Here is a 23,335-nt window from a genome sequence, read left to right on the forward strand (position 1 = left end):
AACAGCACAGTGTTCTAGTGCTTAGTATGTGGGCCTCTCACGACAAAGACCAGGGTTCGAATCCTGGTGCAAACACCAAAATAAATGACCTCTCAGTTTCTCTCAGGGAGCACATAAAAACACAACACAACCCTCTTGACAAAGTTAAATGAATTTATACCTTCCAATTATTATGCATAATTATTAATTCAATCATAGTTTGTTAATTAATTACCAGGTACATTCATCAACGGAGACATGGCGATTGAGGAGAAAGAAACCTGCTTGTCCGAGCATGCCGGCAGTGTGACGGTAAGTAATGGCTGCTCTGGCTACTCTGTTAAATAAAGGGTATATTGCAAACCCCGCTCAAATACTCTGTATAACGTTATGGAAAACATCAAACATCTTGCAGATTGTCCATCAAATCAGTTTTTCACCCATGCAAGTCACATGACAAACACATTTGCAGGAACATGCTTCAAACACACACGAGGAAGCAAGTGGAAGGAAACCACAATGGTCCAACAAGTTTCAGGGCATCATTGCTGTTCTTGGGTTCTCGGTGGGACTAGGCAACCTGTGGAGGTTCCCGTACGTCTGTCAAAAGAATGGAGGTGGTAAGTATGAACTGATTGTTTCAATTTTAACCATAAATTCCCTGTGTCAAAATGAATACATAGTCTCCGGAATTTAGAAAGATTCTCCTTTTTGTAAAACGTTTAGCACAGATTTACGAATGATGTGGGATGCCGTAAAGAGGAAAGTAGCCATCAGGCTGGTTACGTTAATCATCAGGTCAGGGCCTGTTTTCTGCTTGCATTCCTGGCAGCGAATAGTACATCTGTGATGTAACCAGACGTATTGAGAGCACGGTTACAACACATCGCCATGGAAGCATTGCTTGGTGAAACCCACCGAGTTCCTCTCGAGAATGCAACGACATCGTTTACAACAGCCTTCTGCAATCCCTACAGTGTTTAAGAAGGTATTTCTTTCTGCCAAACCCAGGTAGTCCTCAAAAGTCATTCAGATAACCATCCGTTTCTGCACAGGGGCGTTCTTGATACCGTACTTCATCGCTACAACTATGCTAGCAATCCCTCTCTTCATCCTGGAAGTGGCTCTTGGTCAGTTTTCTGCTAAAGGACCAATAAAGGTTTGGGCGATATGTCCTCTCATGAAAGGTAATGACAAAACGCATTATTTATTCGTATACAAGATTGGGTTGGTAATAGTCTTTAACCCTTCTCAAAATGCAATGTTACATGGCTTCTTACCGATTACCGGGCAGTTGCGACATATAACCAGTACAAGGTAACCTGCAGTCTATGCACGCTATTATCCCAGCGGAGTTCTAAACGTTGACCGGGGGGTCAGTCCCTAAAAGAAATAGATATGAAGCCAAAACAAATAGTCTGTAATTAACAAATGTAGTCTAACATTGCTGAAGTTCAAAAATCAATACCAGGGTATCATATGATAATACAGTACAATTTCAGAAGCAATTTGACAAAAAGAGCAGTAAACATAGTACTAAAGATAATCAGAAATGGTCTGTAACTAACAAAGGACGTCTAACTACCTAGTGTAACAAAATTTAATAAATTATAAGTTCACAAATGGATACAATAAATACACCGTTGCCGTGAGGCATTGTGTGAAAGTACAAATTCAGAAGTAACTTCTCTCAAATCTGATAGAATTTCGCTTCCTCTTGCAATTATCGAAATTATGATCCTAAACCATGACATTCTTGACAATTTATGTATGTATTTTAGGTCGATTGGGAAAATCAGCCCTCTCCTCTCGGGAAATGCCCCCGGGCCTTCTGCACTATTAAATGTCTCGTAATATTACCTTCACAGAATACAGAAGTATACAGAATAAAGAAGTAAGATCTATAAGAACTGTCGTCATTCTTCAGTTCCTCAACTTCTGTAATGCAAGTCAAAGAAGTAAGATCTATAAGAACTGTCGTCATTCTTCAGTTCCTCAACTTCTGTAATGCAAGTCAAAGAAGTAAGATCTATAAGAACTGTCGTCATTCTTCAGTTCCTCAACTTCTGTAATGCAAGTCAAAGAAGTAAGATCTATAAGAACTGTCGTCATTCTTCAGTTCCTCAACTTCTGTAATGCAAGTCAAAGAAGTAAGATCTATAAGAATTGTCGTCATTCTTCAGTTCCTCAACTTCTGTAATGCAAGTCAAAGAAGTAAGATCTATAAGAACTGTCGTCATTCTTCAGTTCCCCAACTTCTATAATGCAAGTCAAAGAAGTAAGATCTATAAGAACTCAACTTCTATAATGCAAGTCAAAGAAGTAAGATCTATAAGAATTGTCGTCATTCTTCAGTTCCTCAACTTCTATAATGCAAGTCAAAGAAGTAAGATCTATAAGAACTGTCGTCATTCTTCAGTTCCTCAACTTCTGTAATGCAAGTCAAAGAAGTAAGATCTATAAGAATTGTCGTCATTCTTCAGTTCCTCAACTTCTATAATGCAAGTCAAAGAAGTAAGATCTATAAGAATTGTCGTCATTCTTCAGTTCCTCAACTTCTATAATGCAAGTCAAAGAAGTAAGATCTATAAGAACTGTCGTCATTCTTCAGTTCCTCAACTTCTGTAATGCAAGTCAAAGAAGTAAGATCTATAAGAACTGTCGTCATTCTTCAGTTCCTCAACTTCTATAATGCAAGTCAAAGAAGTAAGATCTATAAGAATTGTCGTCATTCTTCAGTTCCTCAACTTCTATAATGCAAGTCAAAGAAGTAAGATCTATAAGAATTGTCGTCATTCTTCAGTTCCTCAACTTCTATAATGCAAGTCAAAGAAGTAAGATCTATAAGAATTGTCGTCATTCTTCAGTTCCTCAACTTCTATAATGCAAGTCAAAGAAGTAAGATCTATAAGAATTGTCGTCATTCTTCAGTTCCTCAACTTCTATAATGCAAGTCAAAGAAGTAAGATCTATAAGAATTGTCGTCATTCTTCAGTTCCTCAACTTCTATAATGCAAGTCAAAGAAGTAAGATCTATAAGAACTGTCGTCATTCTTCAGTTCCTCAACTTCTGTAATGCAAGTCAAAGAAGTAAGATCTATAAGAATTGTCGTCATTCTTCAGTTCCTCAACTTCTATAATGCAAGTCAAAGAAGTAAGATCTATAAGAATTGTCGTCATTCTTCAGTTCCTCAACTTCTGTAATGCAAGTCAAAGAAGTAGATAATGAATGTTTCTACATTTCCAGGTGTTGGATATTGCATACTGTGTATCAGTTGTATTATCGTGCCGTACTACAGTATGGTGTTTGCCTGGGCCCTGTACTACATCTACAGCTCCTTCTCCACCGTCCTGCCCTGGACGACCTGCAACAACTCATGGAACACGCCACGATGTATTGCTGTAGACGACACAAGGCCAAACATTTCCATATCCACTAACACAACTGTAGAGGGTATGATCAGTACACATTATCCAACTGGCAACACTGGACATGTTCACATCAACCGAACACAAGAACTTTCAATTGGTTTGGGACAAACATCAACAGAGGAATTCTGGCAGTGAGTATGAGTAGCAAGCGTTGTCACAGCTGCGAGTGTTCACCACACAATAACACAAAACAGAGCTAATCTTGCTAACTACCAAGCTGTACAAGGGACCGTCTGGATGCAAACATACTGTCTTAGTTTTCCTTGTGTTTAAACTGGGTACACACATGTTGCCATCTCATTCCACAACGTTCCTAAAATTGCATACATTGTTGCCTCCAATGTATTTGTTGTAATGTTAACATCCTCATCTCTGTTGAATAAGCACCATACATTCCAGATACAAGGCTCTGGGCGTTTCGTCAGGGATAGACGACCTTGGCGCCATGCAGCCACATCTCGTAATCTGCTGGTTCATCACATGTGTTGCCGTATTCCTTTGTATCATGAAAGGAATCAAATCCTTAGGAAAGGTATCAATTTATGGTGTAACTATTTAAGTCAGCCCTTTTGAATCTATTTCTATCTTCTGTGCTATTAATTCTCCATACATTCCACTGCACGTACACTGCTGGATCCAACAGTTCTCAGAAATGCCAGTTGAGTATTAAGGTGTTCCTATGTTAAGCTGGGGGATTATGTACCTTTGTACCATGACATCCTTAACTGCTGGTTATGGTACAAGCCAATAAAAACGTTATAGGGATATTGCAGAATGGCCGCGGTGACTTCTGATTAAAATATCAATAGCCGATTTAATCATTCATAAATGTCTTTGGTCAGTGTTAAGTTTAACGAGTTTTTTTCATCAGCCCTACCTGTATCATGTCGCCATGAATTGTTGCACAACTAACGGGAAACCTAATGGAAATATCAAAATCACGGTACAGAATATTCCATGATGTCTGCTGTGACTCATGCATAAGATATCAATCCCCTATATCATTATTGGTTAATACATATTGTTTTGCAGAGAGTACAATGCAATGTTTAACTCGTTTTTTTTCTAGGCCTGGGTATAACGATGTCGTTCATTGATAGGTATTGTACAACTTCTTTGTGCAGTGGGCGCGGTGATTGCTGTGTAAGCAACCCCAAACGTAACAGGTATTAGCATTGTCAACCGTTTGTGTATGTCCACAGGTGTTGTATGTGACAGCGTTGATGCCATACTTCTTGCTGTTGGTGCTACTGGTGAGGTCGTGCACTATGCCAGGTGCACTGGATGGAATTCTCTTCTACCTGACCCCAGACTTCAGCCGCCTTGAACATCCTCAGGTGTGTGTTCGCACGGTATGAAATGGTAGGGTGTAGATGAACCTGTGGAATGAATAAAAGTGAAGCAGAAGAAGTATAGAAGAAGAAGCATGAAGAATCACTGTCAGTTAAAGATGACGCTTACTGATTGAATTTTGAATTGTTCAAATCAATACACAGGCTCTATTGATTGGTCTAGTATTGCTTGAAAATTAATTGACGGTCCATATGAGTTTTCAAAGCATTAACTATTTATGACCTTCAAGCATACTTGTGTCAAATTGTAGCGGTGTGAAGAACATAAGTGGTAAATTTGTATTTTGAATAAAGTACATTTTTCAAATCTCATTTGCTTCAAATACGTATTCTTTCATGTAGTCATGTTCTTTACACATGATCTCTGATAGTGATTGCGCCTAGGTACTGCACATTGAACATCATGTCGACGTATATGTCTCTGCAGGTGTGGTTAGAGGCTCTTGTTCAAGTGTTCTTCTCTGTCGGCACGGCATGGGGGACCCTCATTGTCATGGCAAGCCACAATTCTTTTCATTCCAGTCTTATAAGGTATATGCATGCGTGTAGTCCAGCAACGTAGACATAACTCCACTGCAATGACTCAGTGTGCAGACTCTTTCTTTATTGTCACAGCCTCTAGTGTACAATACAACACCCTGTGCAATTAAAGGAACCCACGAATCTGTAGGTATATGACCAGATGGTAGTCACACGAATACGTGCAAACACGCCTAGTTGTGGGTACAGTAACGTGCAGTAAACACTGACAAAGTGTTGTGACGATATGTCCCCGTCCACACAGCTGAGAATTGGGTGCTTCGTTATGACGAGAGACACACAATAAACTCGGTGCGCCTGGTGGGTGCACGAATGGCATACTCCCTATGGAGCTGAGATTGATATATAATGTGAAACAAATACCAGCGCCTTGAGCAAGCATAAGTTGCATGTATATATGCGCTATATAAATATCCTACAATAACTAATAAATATCTCCGTTACCCGATGATAATGCTCAGAAAGTGTGGTTATCTCAGTAAACCTAAACCTGTCTAAATACTTAGAATTACCCTCCATAGTTCTTTCATAAGATGTAACTCTTGATAAAATGGTCTGTAACAGAAACTTGTACAATTCGATAACTTCACACAACGGCGCTGTATATGTGGAGTCACCAAACAGTTGTAAAACATCTGACATGACTGACAGGGACTCCATCATCGTAACTGTCATCGGCGAGTTGACGAGTGTCTTTGCTGGCTTCGTTGTTTTCGCGACGGTTGGCTTCTTGGCTCATGAGTTACAACAGCCCGTCCCTGACGTCGTGACTTCAGGTGAGTCCATAATGACAAACAACTGGCTGGTTTTGTCAGTTGTTTGATCGGCATCCTAGAAGATGGTGAGTGTAATGATGAAGCATACGGCTTTATGAATACCAACTTAACAGCTCGTCTTAACCGTAGGTTCGCGGCAATATTTCAACCATACCGTGACGAGAACTGTTATCATCACTAAAAATAAAACACCTATTGACGAAGAACAGTAAAAATACTAGAGTATGACAGAGTTTGTAAAACTGGCAGGTAATCTTGAAACGATATTACAGAGAACACTACTGAGTACAAATGGGCTAAAGATCACCAACTAAGGATGAAGGGGATTCCTTGAACGCTTGTTGGTTAAACGGTGTCCAAAATATTAATATATTAATGTATCAGATCAAAGTGTTTGATCTTTTCTCAACATGGCAATAGCTTATGGCAATATGTGATTACAGGGTAGATAATGGCGTTGGCAACAGTCGAAGCTCTTCAAGGTGTATGTTAAAAGCGACATCGGACGGGCCTCAAGAGAAGTACAAGGCGACGGTTAATGCTGTATAACGTTTGTGGTGAAAATCTTCTGCAAGTTTATAATGACTGCACGTACTACTAGTTCCCCTCTGAGGTCTTTCAACTGGCATTTTGCAGGTCCAGGCATTGGTTTCATCGTCTACCCGGAAGCCGTTGCGCTACTTCCGCTTCCTCAGCTGTGGTCTGTCTTCTTCTTTGCAACTATGCTGATGATGGTCGTGGACTCCATGGTAATAAGACAATAGGTATTTCATGAGAAGTAGTATTACGATGATGGTCGTGGACTCCATGGTAATAAGACAATAGGTATTTCATGAGAAGTAGTATTACGATCATGGTCGTGGACTCCATGGTAATAAGACAATAGGTATTTCATGAGAAGTAGTATTACGATGATGGTCGTGGACTCCATGGTAATAAGACAATAGGTATTTCATGAGAAGTAGTATTACGATGATGGTCGTGGACTCCATGGTAATAAGACAATAGGTATTTCATGAGAAGTAGTATTACGATGATGGTCGTGGACTCCATGGTAATAAGACAATAGGTATTTCATGAGAAGTAGTATTACGATGATGGTCGTGGACTCCATGGTAATAAGACAATAGGTATTTCATGAGAAGTAGTATTACGATGATGGTCGTGGACTCCATGGTAATAAGACAATAGGTATTTCATGAGAAGTAGTATTACGATGATGGTCGTGGACTCCATGGTAATAAGACAATAGGTATTTCATGAGAAGTAGTATTACGATGATGGTCGTGGACTCCATGGTAATAAGACAATAGGTATTTCATGAGAAGTAGTATTACGATGATGGTCGTGGACTCCATGGTAATAAGACAATAGGTATTTCATGAGAAGTAGTATTACGATGATGGTCGTGGACTCCATGGTAATAAGACAATAGGTATTTCATGAGAAGTAGTATTACGATCATGGTCGTGGACTCCATGGTAATAAGACAATAGGTATTTCATGAGAAGTAGTATTACGATCATGGTCGTGGACTCCATGGTAATAAGACAATAGGTATTTCATGAGAAGTAGTATTACGATGATGGTCGTGGACTCCATGGTAATAAGACAATAGGTATTTCATGAGAAGTAGTATTACGATCATGGTCGTGGACTCCATGGTAATAAGACAATAGGTATTTCATGAGAAGTAGTATTACGATGATGGTCGTGGACTCCATGGTAATAAGACAATAGGTATTTCATGAGAAGTAGTATTACGATGATGGTCGTGGACTCCATGGTAATAAGACAATAGGTATTTCATGAGAAGTAGTATTACGATGATGGTCGTGGACTCCATGGTAATAAGACAATAGGTATTTCATGAGAAGTAGTATTACGATGATGGTCGTGGACTCCATGGTAATAAGACAATAGGTATTTCATGAGAAGTAGTATTACGATGATGGTCGTGGACTCCATGGTAATAAGACAATAGGTATTTCATGAGAAGTAGTATTACGATGATGGTCGTGGACTCCATGGTAATAAGACAATAGGTATTTCATGAGAAGTAGTATTACGATGATGGTCGTGGACTCCATGGTAATAAGACAATAGGTATTTCATGAGAAGTAGTATTACGATGATGGTCGTGGACTCCATGGTAATAAGACAATAGGTATTTCATGAGAAGTAGTATTACGATGATGGTCGTGGACTCCATGGTAATAAGACAATAGGTATTTCATGAGAAGTAGTATTACGATCATGGTCGTGGACTCCATGGTAATAAGACAATAGGTATTTCATGAGAAGTAGTATTACGATGATGGTCGTGGACTCCATGGTAATAAGACAATAGGTATTTCATGAGAAGTAGTATTACGATGATGGTCGTGGACTCCATGGTAATAAGACAATAGGTATTTCATGAGAAGTAGTATTACGATGATGGTCGTGGACTCCATGGTAATAAGACAATAGGTGTTTCATGAGAAGTAGTATTACGATGATGGTCGTGGACTCCATGGTAATAAGACAATAGGTGTTTCATGAGAAGTAGTATTACGATGATGGTCGTGGACTCCATGGTAATAAGACAATAGGTATTTCATGAGAAGTAGTATTACGATGATGGTCGTGGACTCCATGGTAATAAGACAATAGGTATTTCATGAGAAGTAGTATTACGATGATGGTCGTGGACTCCATGGTAATAAGACAATAGGTATTTCATGAGAAGTAGTATTACGATGATGGTCGTGGACTCCATGGTAATAAGACAATAGGTATTTCATGAGAAGTAGTATTACGATGATGGTCGTGGACTCCATGGTAATAAGACAATAGGTATTTCATGAGAAGTAGTATTACGATCATGGTCGTGGACTCCATGGTAATAAGACAATAGGTATTTCATGAGAAGTAGTATTACGATCATGGTCGTGGACTCCATGGTAATAAGACAATAGGTATTTCATGAGAAGTAGTATTACGATCATGGTCGTGGACTCCATGGTAATAAGACAATAGGTATTTCATGAGAAGTAGTATTACGATCATGGTCGTGGACTCCATGGTAATAAGACAATAGGTATTTCATGAGAAGTAGTATTACGATCATGGTCGTGGACTCCATGGTAATAAGACAATAGGTATTTCATGAGAAGTAGTATTACGATGATGGTCGTGGACTCCATGGTAATAAGACAATAGGTATTTCATGAGAAGTAGTATTACGATGATGGTCGTGGACTCCATGGTAATAAGACAATAGGTATTTCATGAGAAGTAGTATTACGATGATGGTCGTGGACTCCATGGTAATAAGACAATAGGTATTTCATGAGAAGTAGTATTACGATCATGGTCGTGGACTCCATGGTAATAAGACAATAGGTATTTCATGAGAAGTAGTATTACGATCATGGTCGTGGACTCCATGGTAATAAGACAATAGGTGTTTCATGAGAAGTAGTATTACGATGATGGTCGTGGACTCCATGGTAATAAGACAATAGGTGTTTCATGAGAAGTAGTATTACGATGATGGTCGTGGACTCCATGGTAATAAGACAATAGGTGTTTCATGAGAAGTAGTATTACGATGATGGTCGTGGACTCCATGGTAATAAGACAATAGGTGTTTCATGAGAAGTAGTATTACGATCATGGTCGTGGACTCCATGGTAATAAGACAATAGGTGTTTCATGAGAAGTAGTATTACGATCATGGTCGTGGACTCCATGGTAATAAGACAATAGGTATTTCATGAGAAGTAGTATTACGATCATGGTCGTGGACTCCATGGTAATAAGACAATAGGTATTTCATGAGAAGTAGTATTACGATGATGGTCGTGGACTCCATGGTAATAAGACAATAGGTATTTCATGAGAAGTAGTATTACGATCATGGTCGTGGACTCCATGGTAATAAGACAATAGGTATTTCATGAGAAGTAGCATTACGATCATGGTCGTGGACTCCATGGTAATAAGACAATAGGTATTTCATGAGAAGTAGTATTACGATCATGGTCGTGGACTCCATGGTAATAAGGCTGGGACGACAGACACCAGCACCGACGTTGTTGGGTCGTTCTAGGACCATGATCGGAACCCAAGGCAAGCCTCGACTGGATCCATGCTTTGACCACAGGGCCCACTCAGATCTAGGCTATTCACTTGCACGAAGATCTCTGAATATATCGATCAAAGATTGGCGGGAAATTAATTACATATAGTCTTCTCATGAGTATAATCATGGTGACGTGTAAAACACTAATAAAAGCGCCACCATCGCGTAATCCATCGCGTAATCTAAGGCCCACCGACGGATTCAGTCTGTCTGACGATGAAAACACCCTTATACCTTCCGCACAACAATGTGGACACATGACAAGAAGTCGTCCCCAAGTTGAACTGGATTATTGATCTGGTCCTGACCTACCTCTATGTCGCCATGGATGAGAATGGTTATATCTTCGAACTAAAACATAATGGGGCTCTACTGGATGGTTTTATTCCGTTCAACAAAATGACGGTGTACGTATCATTTTATCAGATCAAACAGGCAATATGCTAGTCACCCGTCGGGACCCGAATATATATTGATACAGTTAAAAGAAAATAATCATTATGAAATCCTGGAAACGTGGATCAAATGATACAAAGTTCTACACTTATTATTGAAATCTTTCTCCCCACATGAGAGGTACCAATTCTAAATGGCCTATAAATATGCTGGCATGATGGCCATCATTATACATACAACCAGGAAGAACCGCCACAAGCCTGGAGGGAATCACAGACATCAAATGATGTCTGACGCGACCCTCGCTGTTTTTACTGGGTGCTTGGAGGCTTACATCCTATCAGTAAGTCTCTAGGCTGAATGTGTGACAAAACCATCATCGTAATACTACTTTAGAAGAAAGTAGCCTGTCTTGTCAAAACTAATGCATACTGTCGCAGTGTTAAAGTTTTCATTGCAGTCTTGATATTGTTTTTAAAACTCCATAGCTAAAGAATTTCTGATTTACAATTATGGCCTGCATCCATTTTCTTTCGAAAATGTCTCACTTTTTCATTGATTAAAGGCGAAGACATAGCCTGTTAAATGTATTTGTTTTAGAGTATTTGGAAGCGCTTAATGAAATTATTTGTGTGTGTGTGTGTCCTTACCAACAGTTTGGATATGTAGAGACAGCATTGAGTTGCATAGACGACCTCCTGCCACGGAAGTTTCACACTAGACATATTCAGCCCATAATGGCCTTTGTCTTCATGACAGCTGTGTTCACTGCAGGCCTTGTCTTCACCACACACGTAAGTGATGTTTTGTAATATAACCTGACACACTAAGAGACAAGCATAGATACACACACTCACTCATAGGACACCCTACATATAGAGGATATTACATGGGTGTCCATGCCATACTATACTATCAACAAAAACAAAAGAAACGCATTGGCGATTTGTATTTCTAAAAATCCATTAAGTACCTCTTGTGTTAAAACGATCGTCCAGATATGCAACAAAAGTGTTGATAACATGTTTGTACACAACTGCTCAAGTATAAAATCGATTTACCTCAAAATGTTGATTTTGATGAGATATCTTACAAGGATTAGAAAGGCATCGCCACAAAGCAACAGAAATCACCTTCTAGTTAAAATTGTGCATCGGAGTGTTCACTGCCTGTCAGTATAAATCCAGAGTACTTTCAGAAATTGGCATTCGTTTTGAAAGAGTTTCAAGGTCAAATCACTACGTCACGTATTCACGATATTCTGCGACACGTAATATCGCCATTGAACGAATGCATGATGTAGATTACCAAAATAGTCTGAGCAAGATATCATGGCTTGCAGCTCGTTGCAACCAAACAGGTATAGCAAATGACCATCGCCGTACAGACAGACCTCGAGTTACCACTGCTGCCCAAGATCGGTACATCCGGGTACTTTAGTTGCGCGATTGCATTTCAGCCGGTGAGAGCACACTTGGCAGGTTGCCTGGACTACAGAAGATATCCAGTCTAACTGAAACGGAAACAGGTTAAAAGAGATCTGGTCTGAGAACCAGCCAGGAAGCCCGACATCGGGGTCGTGCTGCGTCGGCACCATCGTGCTCGACGTCTCCATTATCTAAAAGCATCCACTTGGTTGTATAGACATTACATTCTTCTAAACTGGTGTAACATGTCATGCACTAATTTTTATTTGCGGACGATTTATACATGTTGTTTGGAAATGCAACATTTTCGCAACAGATTTCCCGTCTATGTGTTTCTTCCTTTTTTTCTTTTCTTTTTTGATGGTATATGTTTACGACACGTGTGCATAAATGTTGGTATTTCTCGAGCGAGAGAGAGGGATTTAAGCACGAATGTCGTAAACGTGGTATGATATGGGCACAAATATGATATTCTATTTATTGCCGAAATCGTCAAATTTAGGAAAGTATACCCAAATCTACTTTCAAACATGGACTGGCTACCCGCTGCCACCGCGTGAAAAACGTTATAGAATAAACGTGACATCATTGATTTGTTCATGACGTTACGTCACCATGACAAAGTGATGTCTTGCCCAAGGGCATCATATGAAATATTTTAACCGCCTCGTAGGTATTAAATATACATATTTCCTCTTTCGAGGGGGGAGTGTACGTGTTCCAGGTGGTGGACTGGTACATGGGAGCAGTGGCCTGTTTCGTGATTGCCATACTAGAGTGTGTGGCTGTTGGCTGGTTCTACGGTAAGTACACCAGGAACATGTACAAGTGTGTTGGAAATACTTTACACTGAATCATGATGTGTCACTGAACCTTAAAAAATGAATGTCAATATTTCTGTAGACCAGCATATTATTACTGCCACAAACCACATGACCTCACTTCGGCTAAGGTAATTTCCAACTGCTTCTAGCTGCCTATACTATTCGCCTATATGCTTGTGACATTAGTGTGTAAATCTGACTCAAATGTTCTTCATGTGTCCGTTAATAAGGCGCAGGGCGGTTCTCTGCTGATGTGGAGAGTATGGTTGGAAAACGTCTCCCTGTACTCTACAAATGTGTGTGCTTCATCGTCCTTCCCATTTTGTTACTTGTAAGTATGATGTGAGGTGACCTGGTTGTCTGAATTGAGTTTTATTATCAAATTCGACAATATTTGCGCGAGTGTAAATGTGTGTGCGTGCGTGTGGTTGCTGGTTGTAGCCTTGACTGAGGAGACCCGTAAAGATCCGGGTCAGAATATTGGCCTTCAGCAACCTATCCTTGTCGTAAGAGGCGGCTAACGGGATCAGATGGTAGGGCCTGCTGACTTGGGTGACACACGTCATCGGTTCCCAATTCCGCAGATCGGTGATCATGCTGTTTGATGACTGAGCTATCTGGTCCAGACTCGATTATTTACAGACCGCTGCCATTCAGCTGGAATATTGCTGTGTGCGGCGTAAAACTAAACTCAGTTGCCTTAAGCAATGTGTTTAGAGTTAGACAGCCGTTACCTAATTAAATGCCAGCCACCAAGACAACAATCAGTTTCTTTTAAGGACTGGGGACGGGTATGTCGTTACGTGCATGTGTCAAAACCTATATGAAAACATTCAGAAATATCAGTAGGACACAGGCCTTGGGAATAATGGTTTTATTCATGTGATATATACATTTAGTACCCTTAGATAAATTTGTCGTCTCTGATTGGTTTATAACCAAAGCATACGAGACCATGTGGGTGGATTTGCCAGGATGTTCTAACCGTAACCTCCAAGAAGACTCGTCTCCCTGCTGATGCTTGTTGTGTACGACAATACGTCAAACCAGTCAGAACGCGCGTGATGATTACCATGCTCTGATAAAATAATCCCCTGTACTTAAATGGGTTATGGCATTATATTATTGTTTTAAAATCATATTGAAAATACTAAGAACGTAGCTATCGTAGCACAATTGGGCTATCTAATGTAAAGTTTTTATAAGAACCACACATTTGACGGTGAAAAAACCACGAACGTGTATTTGTTGACAACGGCACTCACTGGTCTAAGTGAATGCATTTCTCACGATCTTGCGGGTTTCTTATGGTGATTGGACGTGCGCTTCCAACAGTTTTAGAAAATGTAATGTACATCTGTATGTAACTAATCAAATTTCATCTTTAACACTGGACATACATTTCACATGCCTGCGAATATCTTAGTGTGACGTTTTGGTTTTTGTTTTTTGGCTTTTTTTTTTTGCTCTTTGTGTTGTTTTTTCTGGGGGAGGGGGGGTGGGGTGGGGTGGGGTGGTCATTCATATATTCTTCAACGAATTCATTTAAATTCCACTTGGGGTATGACAGCGAGGTTACACTCGTGAATGTCCATTTTCAGGAATATTTTAAAGTAATGTTTGAGTTCCTGATTTAGGATTCTATGTAGCTTTTATAAATGTGGTTTACATAGTATCCATTCCTATTTGTGGTTATTACACCACGTTTAGAAACATAATTGGAATTGTGACGTGAACATCTGGAAATAATTACGTCAGAATATGTCTTTAACAAAGACGTTTTCCACCTTCTTTTAGTTGTATCAAAGAGGTTTAATTCTTTAAAATAAATAAGCAAAACACAAAAACAGCAATACAATGCATGAGTCCTTCGGTGATATTAAGTACCACTGGAATCAAGTAGGAATAGAGTTGAACTTATTGTTTTGGTTTAAAGTAGTTCTGATGTTCATGCACCAATATGAAACCCTTCCCGAGGGGCACGATTCGCTCTTTGGCTTGTCCCGGAATAGAACTAGTAGTCATGCATGCTACACCTGGTCAAATCTGTCACTTGACACACTACACGGGTTGTACGAATGACCTTGACCTTCAGATGGAAGGTGGCTGCCAAACGCTTATCTCTTCGAATTTTTAGAATTATGAGTATAAACTGATAAATAAAATTGTTGCAGTATATATGTTTATGTCAATAAACATATCCAAAAAATAAAATGTTTCTGTATTTCGCTTGCGATCATCTTTTAAACTAATCCATCCCGAGTTATCTCCCTTTATAACCTTTGTTGAAATATCATGGCGAAATGTTTGCGTCTCACTCTGCCGAAGGTTGAATATTCTCATTTATAAATAAAAAGATCTTGTAAATTTACCAGCTCATTTTGTGATTATCTAATAATATGGCTGTCATTTGTTGACAGGCATTTACATATCATATTTATGTATTATGAATTTAGAACTAGCTTTGGTCACGATATCTTAAAACTTAGCTCACTTAAGCACTGAATTTACAAGGGCCGTCCAGTCCCGCACGCCCTTTAAAAACACAGCGTAAGCGTGTATTTCACTTACTGAAACTAAAAACTTACATAACTGTATCAGTATCATCATTCATGGCTTAAAGTTTAATGATACTTTAATTAAATTGCATGTGTATATTGCGGTGTGACGAGCTCACATTTTACCCCTTACCTAGTTACCTAAATGTCACTTGAACTAATGTTGGTCAGGATTACGCCATGTGTCGTATGTGTCAACGCTGAATTTACGTTTCTCAACAGACGAATGGTTGATTAGTCTCATTGGATTGCAGTTCGAGGAAGTCAATTTTTGAACCACTGATGGCACTTTAGTAAATCCGTCAGATCGGAGGCTTGACACATTAGACTGTGCAAAACGTGGAGCAGTACTTTACTAGTATCGCGTAGATCCTGGCTTTTACAGCCAGACAAGGTGATGCAGATGTCAGACATTTCTCACTTTAGCAAGAGCGTTCAACTCCATCAAAGAAAGAAATTCGAATCCTGTAACACCAAACGACAAACTTATTGTAGTAACCTTACGTTTCCCTTCAGGTCGCCTTGATTTTCACTGTGGCTTCCTATAATCCACCAACATATGGCGAGTACAGGTACCCCGGATCTGCCGTCGTCTTCGGCTGGTTTATTGCCCTCGTGTCCGTCGTTCCTATACCAGTTACCATGGTGATACAAATACACAAGATGGAAGGATCCCTGGCACAGGTTGGTATTCCATACCATTACGTGTTATATCAGTACTACTGGAATATCAAAAGTGTGAGGGACTGAGAGTGAGTGTTTGAGTTAAAATTCCTCGTCACATCGGCAATATTTCAACCATATCGTGAGGAGAGAACTTCAAACAGTAATTAAAAAGTATGAAATATGTATGCATAAATGTTATCAAATCCTGTCGCCAAAGGACAGCACAATCACTAGTACAACACATTGTATTTACAACTACATAGTGAGCATATAAACTAGTAGACTGTAACGTGACAGCACAATAGAAAAATGGGCTATTGATCAAAAGCAACTGACTAAGAACACATTGTCTGCACGTTTGTATGTGGGTTGTTGGCATATGGCCTTTTAGCGTACTCTTCTGCAACCCTCTGTACAATCTGTTTCAGCGTGTGAAAGCAGCCATGACGCCAACGTCTGTATGGCTGAGATACAGAGAGAGACATGGAGTAGAAGACAAGACAGAATCCAGATCCTTGAAGGACAACTTCCTGTTTATAATGGGGCGATAGATACAACGAAAACACACAATAATGAGTCACAAAAAGACCCACTATTTTAAACATTATTTCTGCACGAAGTTAGATTTCTGTCACACATATTAGAATATGGGGGCGGTGGGGTAACCAAATGGTTAAGGCGTTGCTCTTCACGCTGAAGACCCAATGTTTGAAGCCGATTTTGTACATCCCCCGCTGTGATACTAGTAGAATGTTGAAAAGTGCGAGGTACAGGGCGTTTTCATGCATTTACACAGTTGAATAGTTGATTTGCAACGGTTGTCAGCACGTTTTGCATTTCTCTGTGGAGGGAACTGTACTAGAGCATGACAAAGTTGAACAAATGAATGAAGACAGACAGATTTAGATAATATACTTACCAGACTCCAAACGGCAGTACAATAATTCAAATATCAGAGTTACAAATATACAACTACTATGAAATTCAAAAACATCTTAATAATGAAAGACAATACCAAATAAAAACAGGTATGCCAACAACTGACTACATTACACTACCAGTAATAACATTTCAACTTTTGACAAACTATTTTTCAAAAAAAATTTCTGATAATCCTATTTTTGTTAAATTCAATACTTAAATGATAGTTATTGTTAAAAACTTCCTTCACTGCCTTGACAAAGAAATGACAAAGCACAGATATTCTACAGATCCACATATTCTTTCTCATGGTCTTTTGTTATCCGGAGGAACCTATCTCGTAATATTACATATTAAGCCAGAGCTTTTATTGAAAAAACACATTGTCTCAGTATATACTTGAAAAACTTGAAAATTATGCTTCTGACTGTTGAACAAAATACTTGTTGACCATGATGGTGTTCCTGTATAAAGTAACTGATGTTCTAATGAAAATCTGAAAAGAATTCCTAGAGAGGACCAAATGTCTGCCAAATACCAGTGAGTCTTGCTGAACAAAAATATGGCACCTCTTAGAATTAGGAATTCCGCTCCTACATTTAGTACAGTATATATGTAGTTGGTATATGTAACATTTGCTGGACTTGTGTGCCGACCTATAGAAGTCTTCATATTCATCCACACTAAATATTTGTTTTACCTTGAATTGAATTGAATTCGCTCTCTACTCTCCGCTTGTGAAAGAAAATAATAAAATAAAAAAAACAACCTAGTTTATTATGATGCTTTTGTTTGTTGATTTCCAAATTGAAACAATCTGCTTGTTTGCATGAAAATTTGCCTAGCAAAGCCTACTTTCAACACAATACAGGTTGTTGGGGTCAGATTGATCTATTACCTTTCACCTACTTGGTTCATAGATTATCAGAGTGTTATGATGTGTTGATTTCAAATCAATACGAGAGAGAAAATTTACTTTTACGCCGCACTCAGCAATATTCCAGCTATATGGCTACGGTCTGTAATTAAACAAGTATGGACCAGACTCAGTGATCAAGAGAATGATTGTCTACGCAATGGAATACAATGACATGTGCCAAGCAACGAGGAACACAATTTTTATTTCTCATGGCAAAATCAATTCTGTGACCCATGCAACAATCTTGTTTAACGGATTGGTGTCGGATGCATTAGAAGATTTGACGAAATAGCACAGATACAAAAAGTAGAATATCTGATGCTGAAAGTTTGTTTCAGTTATTGCCAATTTATTTTTCTCGGAATGGACGTTTTCTAGAATGATTGGTGTGGTCGGAAATGGCCTTTCGTCACATACTGCGATTATTGTGACTAAATGTTGCGTTGTGACAGAAATTCCTAATTTGTTGTTCATGACCCGAATTCCATCCCAGCGCTGGGCACATCGTGTGTTGGACCATAGCTCCGCTTGGATGGAATGGATTCATTTATCGTAACAGCTGTAATCTGTTCCTTAACAGTATCACAACATTCACTCACATGCAAGATATGTATCAAACATGCACACATGTCACGATTAAAATTTCCACTAAATGACTTGACAGAGAACTTAGGATTTTTGCGGTTTTAGAAGGTTATCTACCATTGTAAATTCTGAAATCCTAAAGACTGTCAATGACATTATTGCTGTTATGACCCACATGATGCCACACGACTGTGGGAAGAGGTAAATATTTCAGGTCGGTAGAGGTAAATATTTCATTTGCAACCGTTGGTTGCTATCATAACTAATATAGGCGATTTCTCCCCCATTGCATCTTTCACGAGGAGATCTTCCACATACAGACCGCTTTATTGTCCCCGAGCAGAAGCTTCACGCACCTGAACACCTCCTGTGGCCCACACTACCTCACAGTAGTTTTCATTATGTAACCACCTCATAGTATTATAGTATAGTATGACCAGAAAGTACTGCGAATTTCAGGAATATTGTAATTGGATATCTAGTATAAACAACCGAGAACATTCATCCAAGAGAGACAACTCCGTTAATCCTTTTTCAATGGTTTGGGAAGAGTTATCAACCCGTGCTTACTTGTTAAGGGCAGCGCATGCTTGAAAACGATATAAGAAGCCATACCGAAACAGCGCATCATAGAAATAAAGACGTTGTTGTCCATAACGTATTATAGGCACCCGTGAACGGCCACCTCCTCGGGGTGGGTGCTGGGTAACGCCAAGAGCCGTTCAAACCCCCGTGTGGACCCGGGTCAACTAGGTCCATAGCACCCCATTGCTGGTTGCAAGGAGCAACCGAATTTGCTCAACCTGTTTGCCGTGGGTTGCGTCCCGTGTTGGTGGAGGACGTTAGTCTGGTGGTTGAGGGCAGTAGGAGCCTGAACTGTGTTCCTGTTGCTCAACACACCACTTTGGCCCTTACTTCACCTAGACGGGTGGTATAGAATCGGCCCGATTCTATCAATCGGCTTGTCACGCTAAGCCCTGTGTATGGACTTGTACGTCACTGCACAAATTTAATTTGAAAATGTTTTACATTTGGACTTGGTACATTTATGCATATCAAATGTCAATGATTTGCAATATGCTGTTTTGCCCTTTGCCTAGAGTCTTATGCCAGAAGGCGGTGGCTCATGGGCCAATCTGGTGGATTAGATATTTATAACTCTTCTGCTGGAGTATATCATCCGAGTATCCTTGGTGCTGCAAGTTGGAGACCCACTTGTTTTTAGCATTGTCCTTGTGATACTCCGTGGTGGGTGGGGAGCTCGGATGATGAACCTTAAAACATCAACTATGGCTTACGAAACCCCTATCACCAAGAAAAAACGTCCTCTTGACACGGATCCTGATGTTAATGAACAAAGACCGTCCACATCTATTGACTATTGGCCACGTTTTATAGTACTTGAGACTGTTGACAAGACTCCTTTGAAGCTAAACCCTTTTGCTGTTTCAAAAGGCGTTCAAGGCATAGCTGGAGATGCTAAAAATGTTAGACGTTTGTGTACAGGTTCACTTCTTATTGAATGTAATAAGAGACAACATGCAAATAACCTCCTGGCAACTAAATCTTTTGTCGGCATTCCCGTATCAGTCTCTGCCCACCGAACGCTTAACACCAGCAAAGGCATAGTGAGAGACCGAGACCGCCTTCTTGCTGATATGCTGGAAATTGATATTGCCTCAGAGATGAAGGAACAAGGTGTGTTGTATGTAAAACATTTCACTACCCGTAAACACAATGAGATCCAACAAACAAACACCTATTTGTTTTCATTCTCTACACCGACTGCTCCTAAATCCATAAAGGTTGGTTACTGTCATATCAAAGTGGAAACATATATTCCGAATCCACTGAGATGTTTCAAGTGCCAGAAGTACTTGCACATTGTCTGTTGTGTGTGCTCACTGTGGTGAGAAGACACACACAACAGAAGATTGAGACAGTAGTTATAAGAAATGCACTAACTGTTCAGGAGATCATTCCTCTTTTTCAAAAGAGTGTCCAATATGGAAGCAGGAGATGGAAATAAACAAACTGAAATTTACCCAAAATATTGTTTTTTTTCAGAATCCAAAACAGCTTGTTCAAAGATCTGAATTAACAGAAACATATGCTTCAAAAACTAACACATCATCTTAGGCGACGAATAAAGCAACCAGATCAACTTCAGGTTGCCAAACAGATTTGACGTGGGTGAACACTGATTCCCCCCAGACTTTTGCACCTGCAATATCTACCCAAACTGCTGAGCCACTTCCTGGCACGTCTCAAAGTCAACCAGAGCCAGATCGTGATCAACATGTGTCATCTCAGTCTACCACAAGGTCTCAATTGTTGTGTAACGAGCAACAAACTGCTAAAGGCAAAAGTAAACATAAGCCGGATTCTTCCCAAAAACAAAGTGGCAGAGTCCCAAAAGGGTCCGAAAATAATATTAAACTTTTCAACAAATATGGATCACTTGAGGACATGGACGTGTCCGAAAATGTCCATTTTAGGGCACAGTGCTTATCGCCCACCAAAAAGGTACAGGGTAGATCCCCAATAAAGCCCCCTAAAAGATAGTTTACTCCCACAATATTGTACAGTGGAATTGCAGAGGACTAAGGCATAATCATAATGAGTTACAGTTATTGGTCCAGGATTGTACGCCGTCAGCAGTCTGTCTGCAGGAGACCTATTTAAAGCAGACAGATCTTTTTGAGCTACGTCATTTCAATGCTTATAATTGTTTCTCAACTCCGGGTGACAGAGCCACTGGAGGATCTTCAATCCTAGTCAAACAGAATGTTATCCATAGCCCCATTACACCCACTACTAATCTTCAAGCAGTTGCCGTCCGACTCACTTTACATGTTACTCTTACATTATGTTCTTTGTATGTCTCACCGTCTACAGCTCTTCAGAAGACCAACCTTCAAACCCTATACGATCAACTTCCCAAACCGTGTATTATTGTGGGAGATTTGAATTTTAAAAAGGTTAACTGGGCTTTATATGAAACACTGTGTGCTGAAAAGCTTAAACCCGAACGGTTTATTGACGTTCCTGATGCTATTAAATGCTTTTCTGATGAATTGAATAACTCTATAGCTGATGAGTGTATACCTCTGCAGTTCCACATGTTTGAAAACCATGGTTCAACGATGACTGCAAACAAGCTAGGAGGGCAAGGAAAAAAGCAGAACATTAATTCCGTCGCCATCCAATGGTGCATCATTTAAATAAATTTAAAATTTTAAATTCTAAAGCACGGCGTACTTTTAAACAGAACAAACGCCAATCTTGGCAAAATTATGTATCTGAAATAAATTCTCGGACACCTATGTCAAATGTATGGAACATGGTCCAAAAAATAAAAGGTAAAGGTACTAAATCTACTGTCCATCATCTTAAACATGGAGATCAGTTACTTACTGATAAATCGGATATTGCAAATAAACTGTGCGAAACCCTTGCTAAACACTCTTCCTCTTCGAATTATGTACCTAAATTTCAACAGTATCAAAGACAACAGGAGAAGAAAACAACTAATTTCAACTCAGATAATGGTGAAGATTATAATGCAACTTTTTCTATTCATGAACTCCATACTGCTCTTGATCAAGCTCCTGATACTGCTACAGGAGCTGATAACATGCATTATCAACTCCTGAAGCATTTACCAGAATCATGTTTAGAAACTCTTCTAAATATTGTTGATGATATTTGGTCATCGGGTAACTTTCCTCCCTCATGGCGTGACGCCATAGTAGTACCAATACCTAAACCTGGACGGGATCATACGGATCCGTCCAATTATCGACCTATTTCACTAACTAGCTGTGTTTGCAAGACCATGGAACGCATGATAAATAATCGACTTGTTTGGTACTTGGAAACTAATAACCTTATCACAGATATACAATGTGGTTTCCGTAAAAACAGAAGTACAGTCGATCACTTAGTGCGTTTGGAATCATTTGTGAAAAATGCGCTGATTAATAAACAACACGCTGTGTCTATCTTTTTTTATCTTGAGAAAGCATATGACACAACCTGGAAATATGGTATTTTAAGAGATTTACATGATTTCGGTTTGCGAGGTCATTGCCAAATGTTTAAATAACAGACAGTTTCAAGTCCGAGTGGGTTCTACCCTGTCTGATCATTACAGTCAGGATCAGGGTGTTCCACAAGGCTGTATTTTGACACAACCTGGAAATATGGTATTTTAAGAGATTTACATGATTTCGGTTTGCGAGGTCATTGCCAAATGTTTAAATAACAGACAGTTTCAAGTCCGAGTGGGTTCTACCCTGTCTGATCATTACAGTCAGGATCAGGGTGTTCCACAAGGCTGTATTTTGTCTGTCACTAATTTTAGCATCAAGATCAACAGTTAATCAAAAGTTGTAAACCATTTAATAGATGGATCTTTATTTGTGGATGATTTTAATATTTCTTGTCGTGGTAAAAATATGCATACTATTGAACGGCAACTACAATTGTGTTTAAACAAAATAGAAAAATGGTGTCTTGAAAACGGCTTCAAATTTTCGAAATCAAAAACCAATTGTATACACTTCTGTCGAAAAAACAAACCCCATAAAGACCTCATAAGTGGTACCCCAATCAAAGTGGTCAAGGAGGCCAAGTTCTTGGCATTTAGTTTTGACTCATATTTGACCTTTTTGCCGCATATTAAATCCCTTAAAGCCAAATGCCTGAAGGCACTCGATTTATTAAAGGTTGTTTGAAATTCAAAATTGTGAGGGAATCAAACTACCCTTCTTCACTTACATAGATCACTGGTCCGATCTAAACTTGATTACGGTTCCATCGTTTATGG

At 39.4% G+C, this 23,335-nt stretch overlaps 1 protein-coding gene across 1 annotated transcript; it reads left to right on the forward strand.

The window, feature by feature from the left end:
* Positions 1-237: 237 nt before the first annotated feature.
* Positions 238-16,630, forward strand: LOC137258641 (sodium- and chloride-dependent glycine transporter 2-like). The gene is made up of 14 exons (XM_067796338.1): positions 238-291; positions 452-599; positions 1,035-1,166; positions 3,227-3,542; positions 3,811-3,943; positions 4,614-4,748; positions 5,191-5,294; positions 5,955-6,079; positions 6,716-6,828; positions 11,261-11,398; positions 12,735-12,834; positions 13,086-13,186; positions 15,930-16,097; positions 16,508-16,630. The coding sequence occupies exons 1-14, from the start codon at positions 238-240 to the stop codon at positions 16,628-16,630; spliced, it is 1,890 nt and encodes a 629-aa protein (XP_067652439.1).
* The last annotated feature ends 6,705 nt before the right edge of the window (positions 16,631-23,335 follow it).

This window comes from Haliotis asinina, chromosome 12, assembly GCF_037392515.1.
Source record: "Haliotis asinina isolate JCU_RB_2024 chromosome 12, JCU_Hal_asi_v2, whole genome shotgun sequence".
NCBI lineage: Eukaryota > Metazoa > Mollusca > Gastropoda > Lepetellida > Haliotidae > Haliotis > Haliotis asinina.

Coding starts and splice junctions, on each gene's coding strand:
- LOC137258641 (XM_067796338.1), top strand. CDS start 238: ATGGCGATTGAGGAGAAAGAAACCTGCTTGTCCGAGCATGCCGGCAGT. Junction 600..1,034: donor CTGTCAAAAGAATGGAGGTG/GTAAGTATGAAC, acceptor GTTTCTGCACAG/GGGCGTTCTTGATACCGTAC. Junction 16,098..16,507: donor TGGAAGGATCCCTGGCACAG/GTTGGTATTCCA, acceptor AATCTGTTTCAG/CGTGTGAAAGCAGCCATGAC.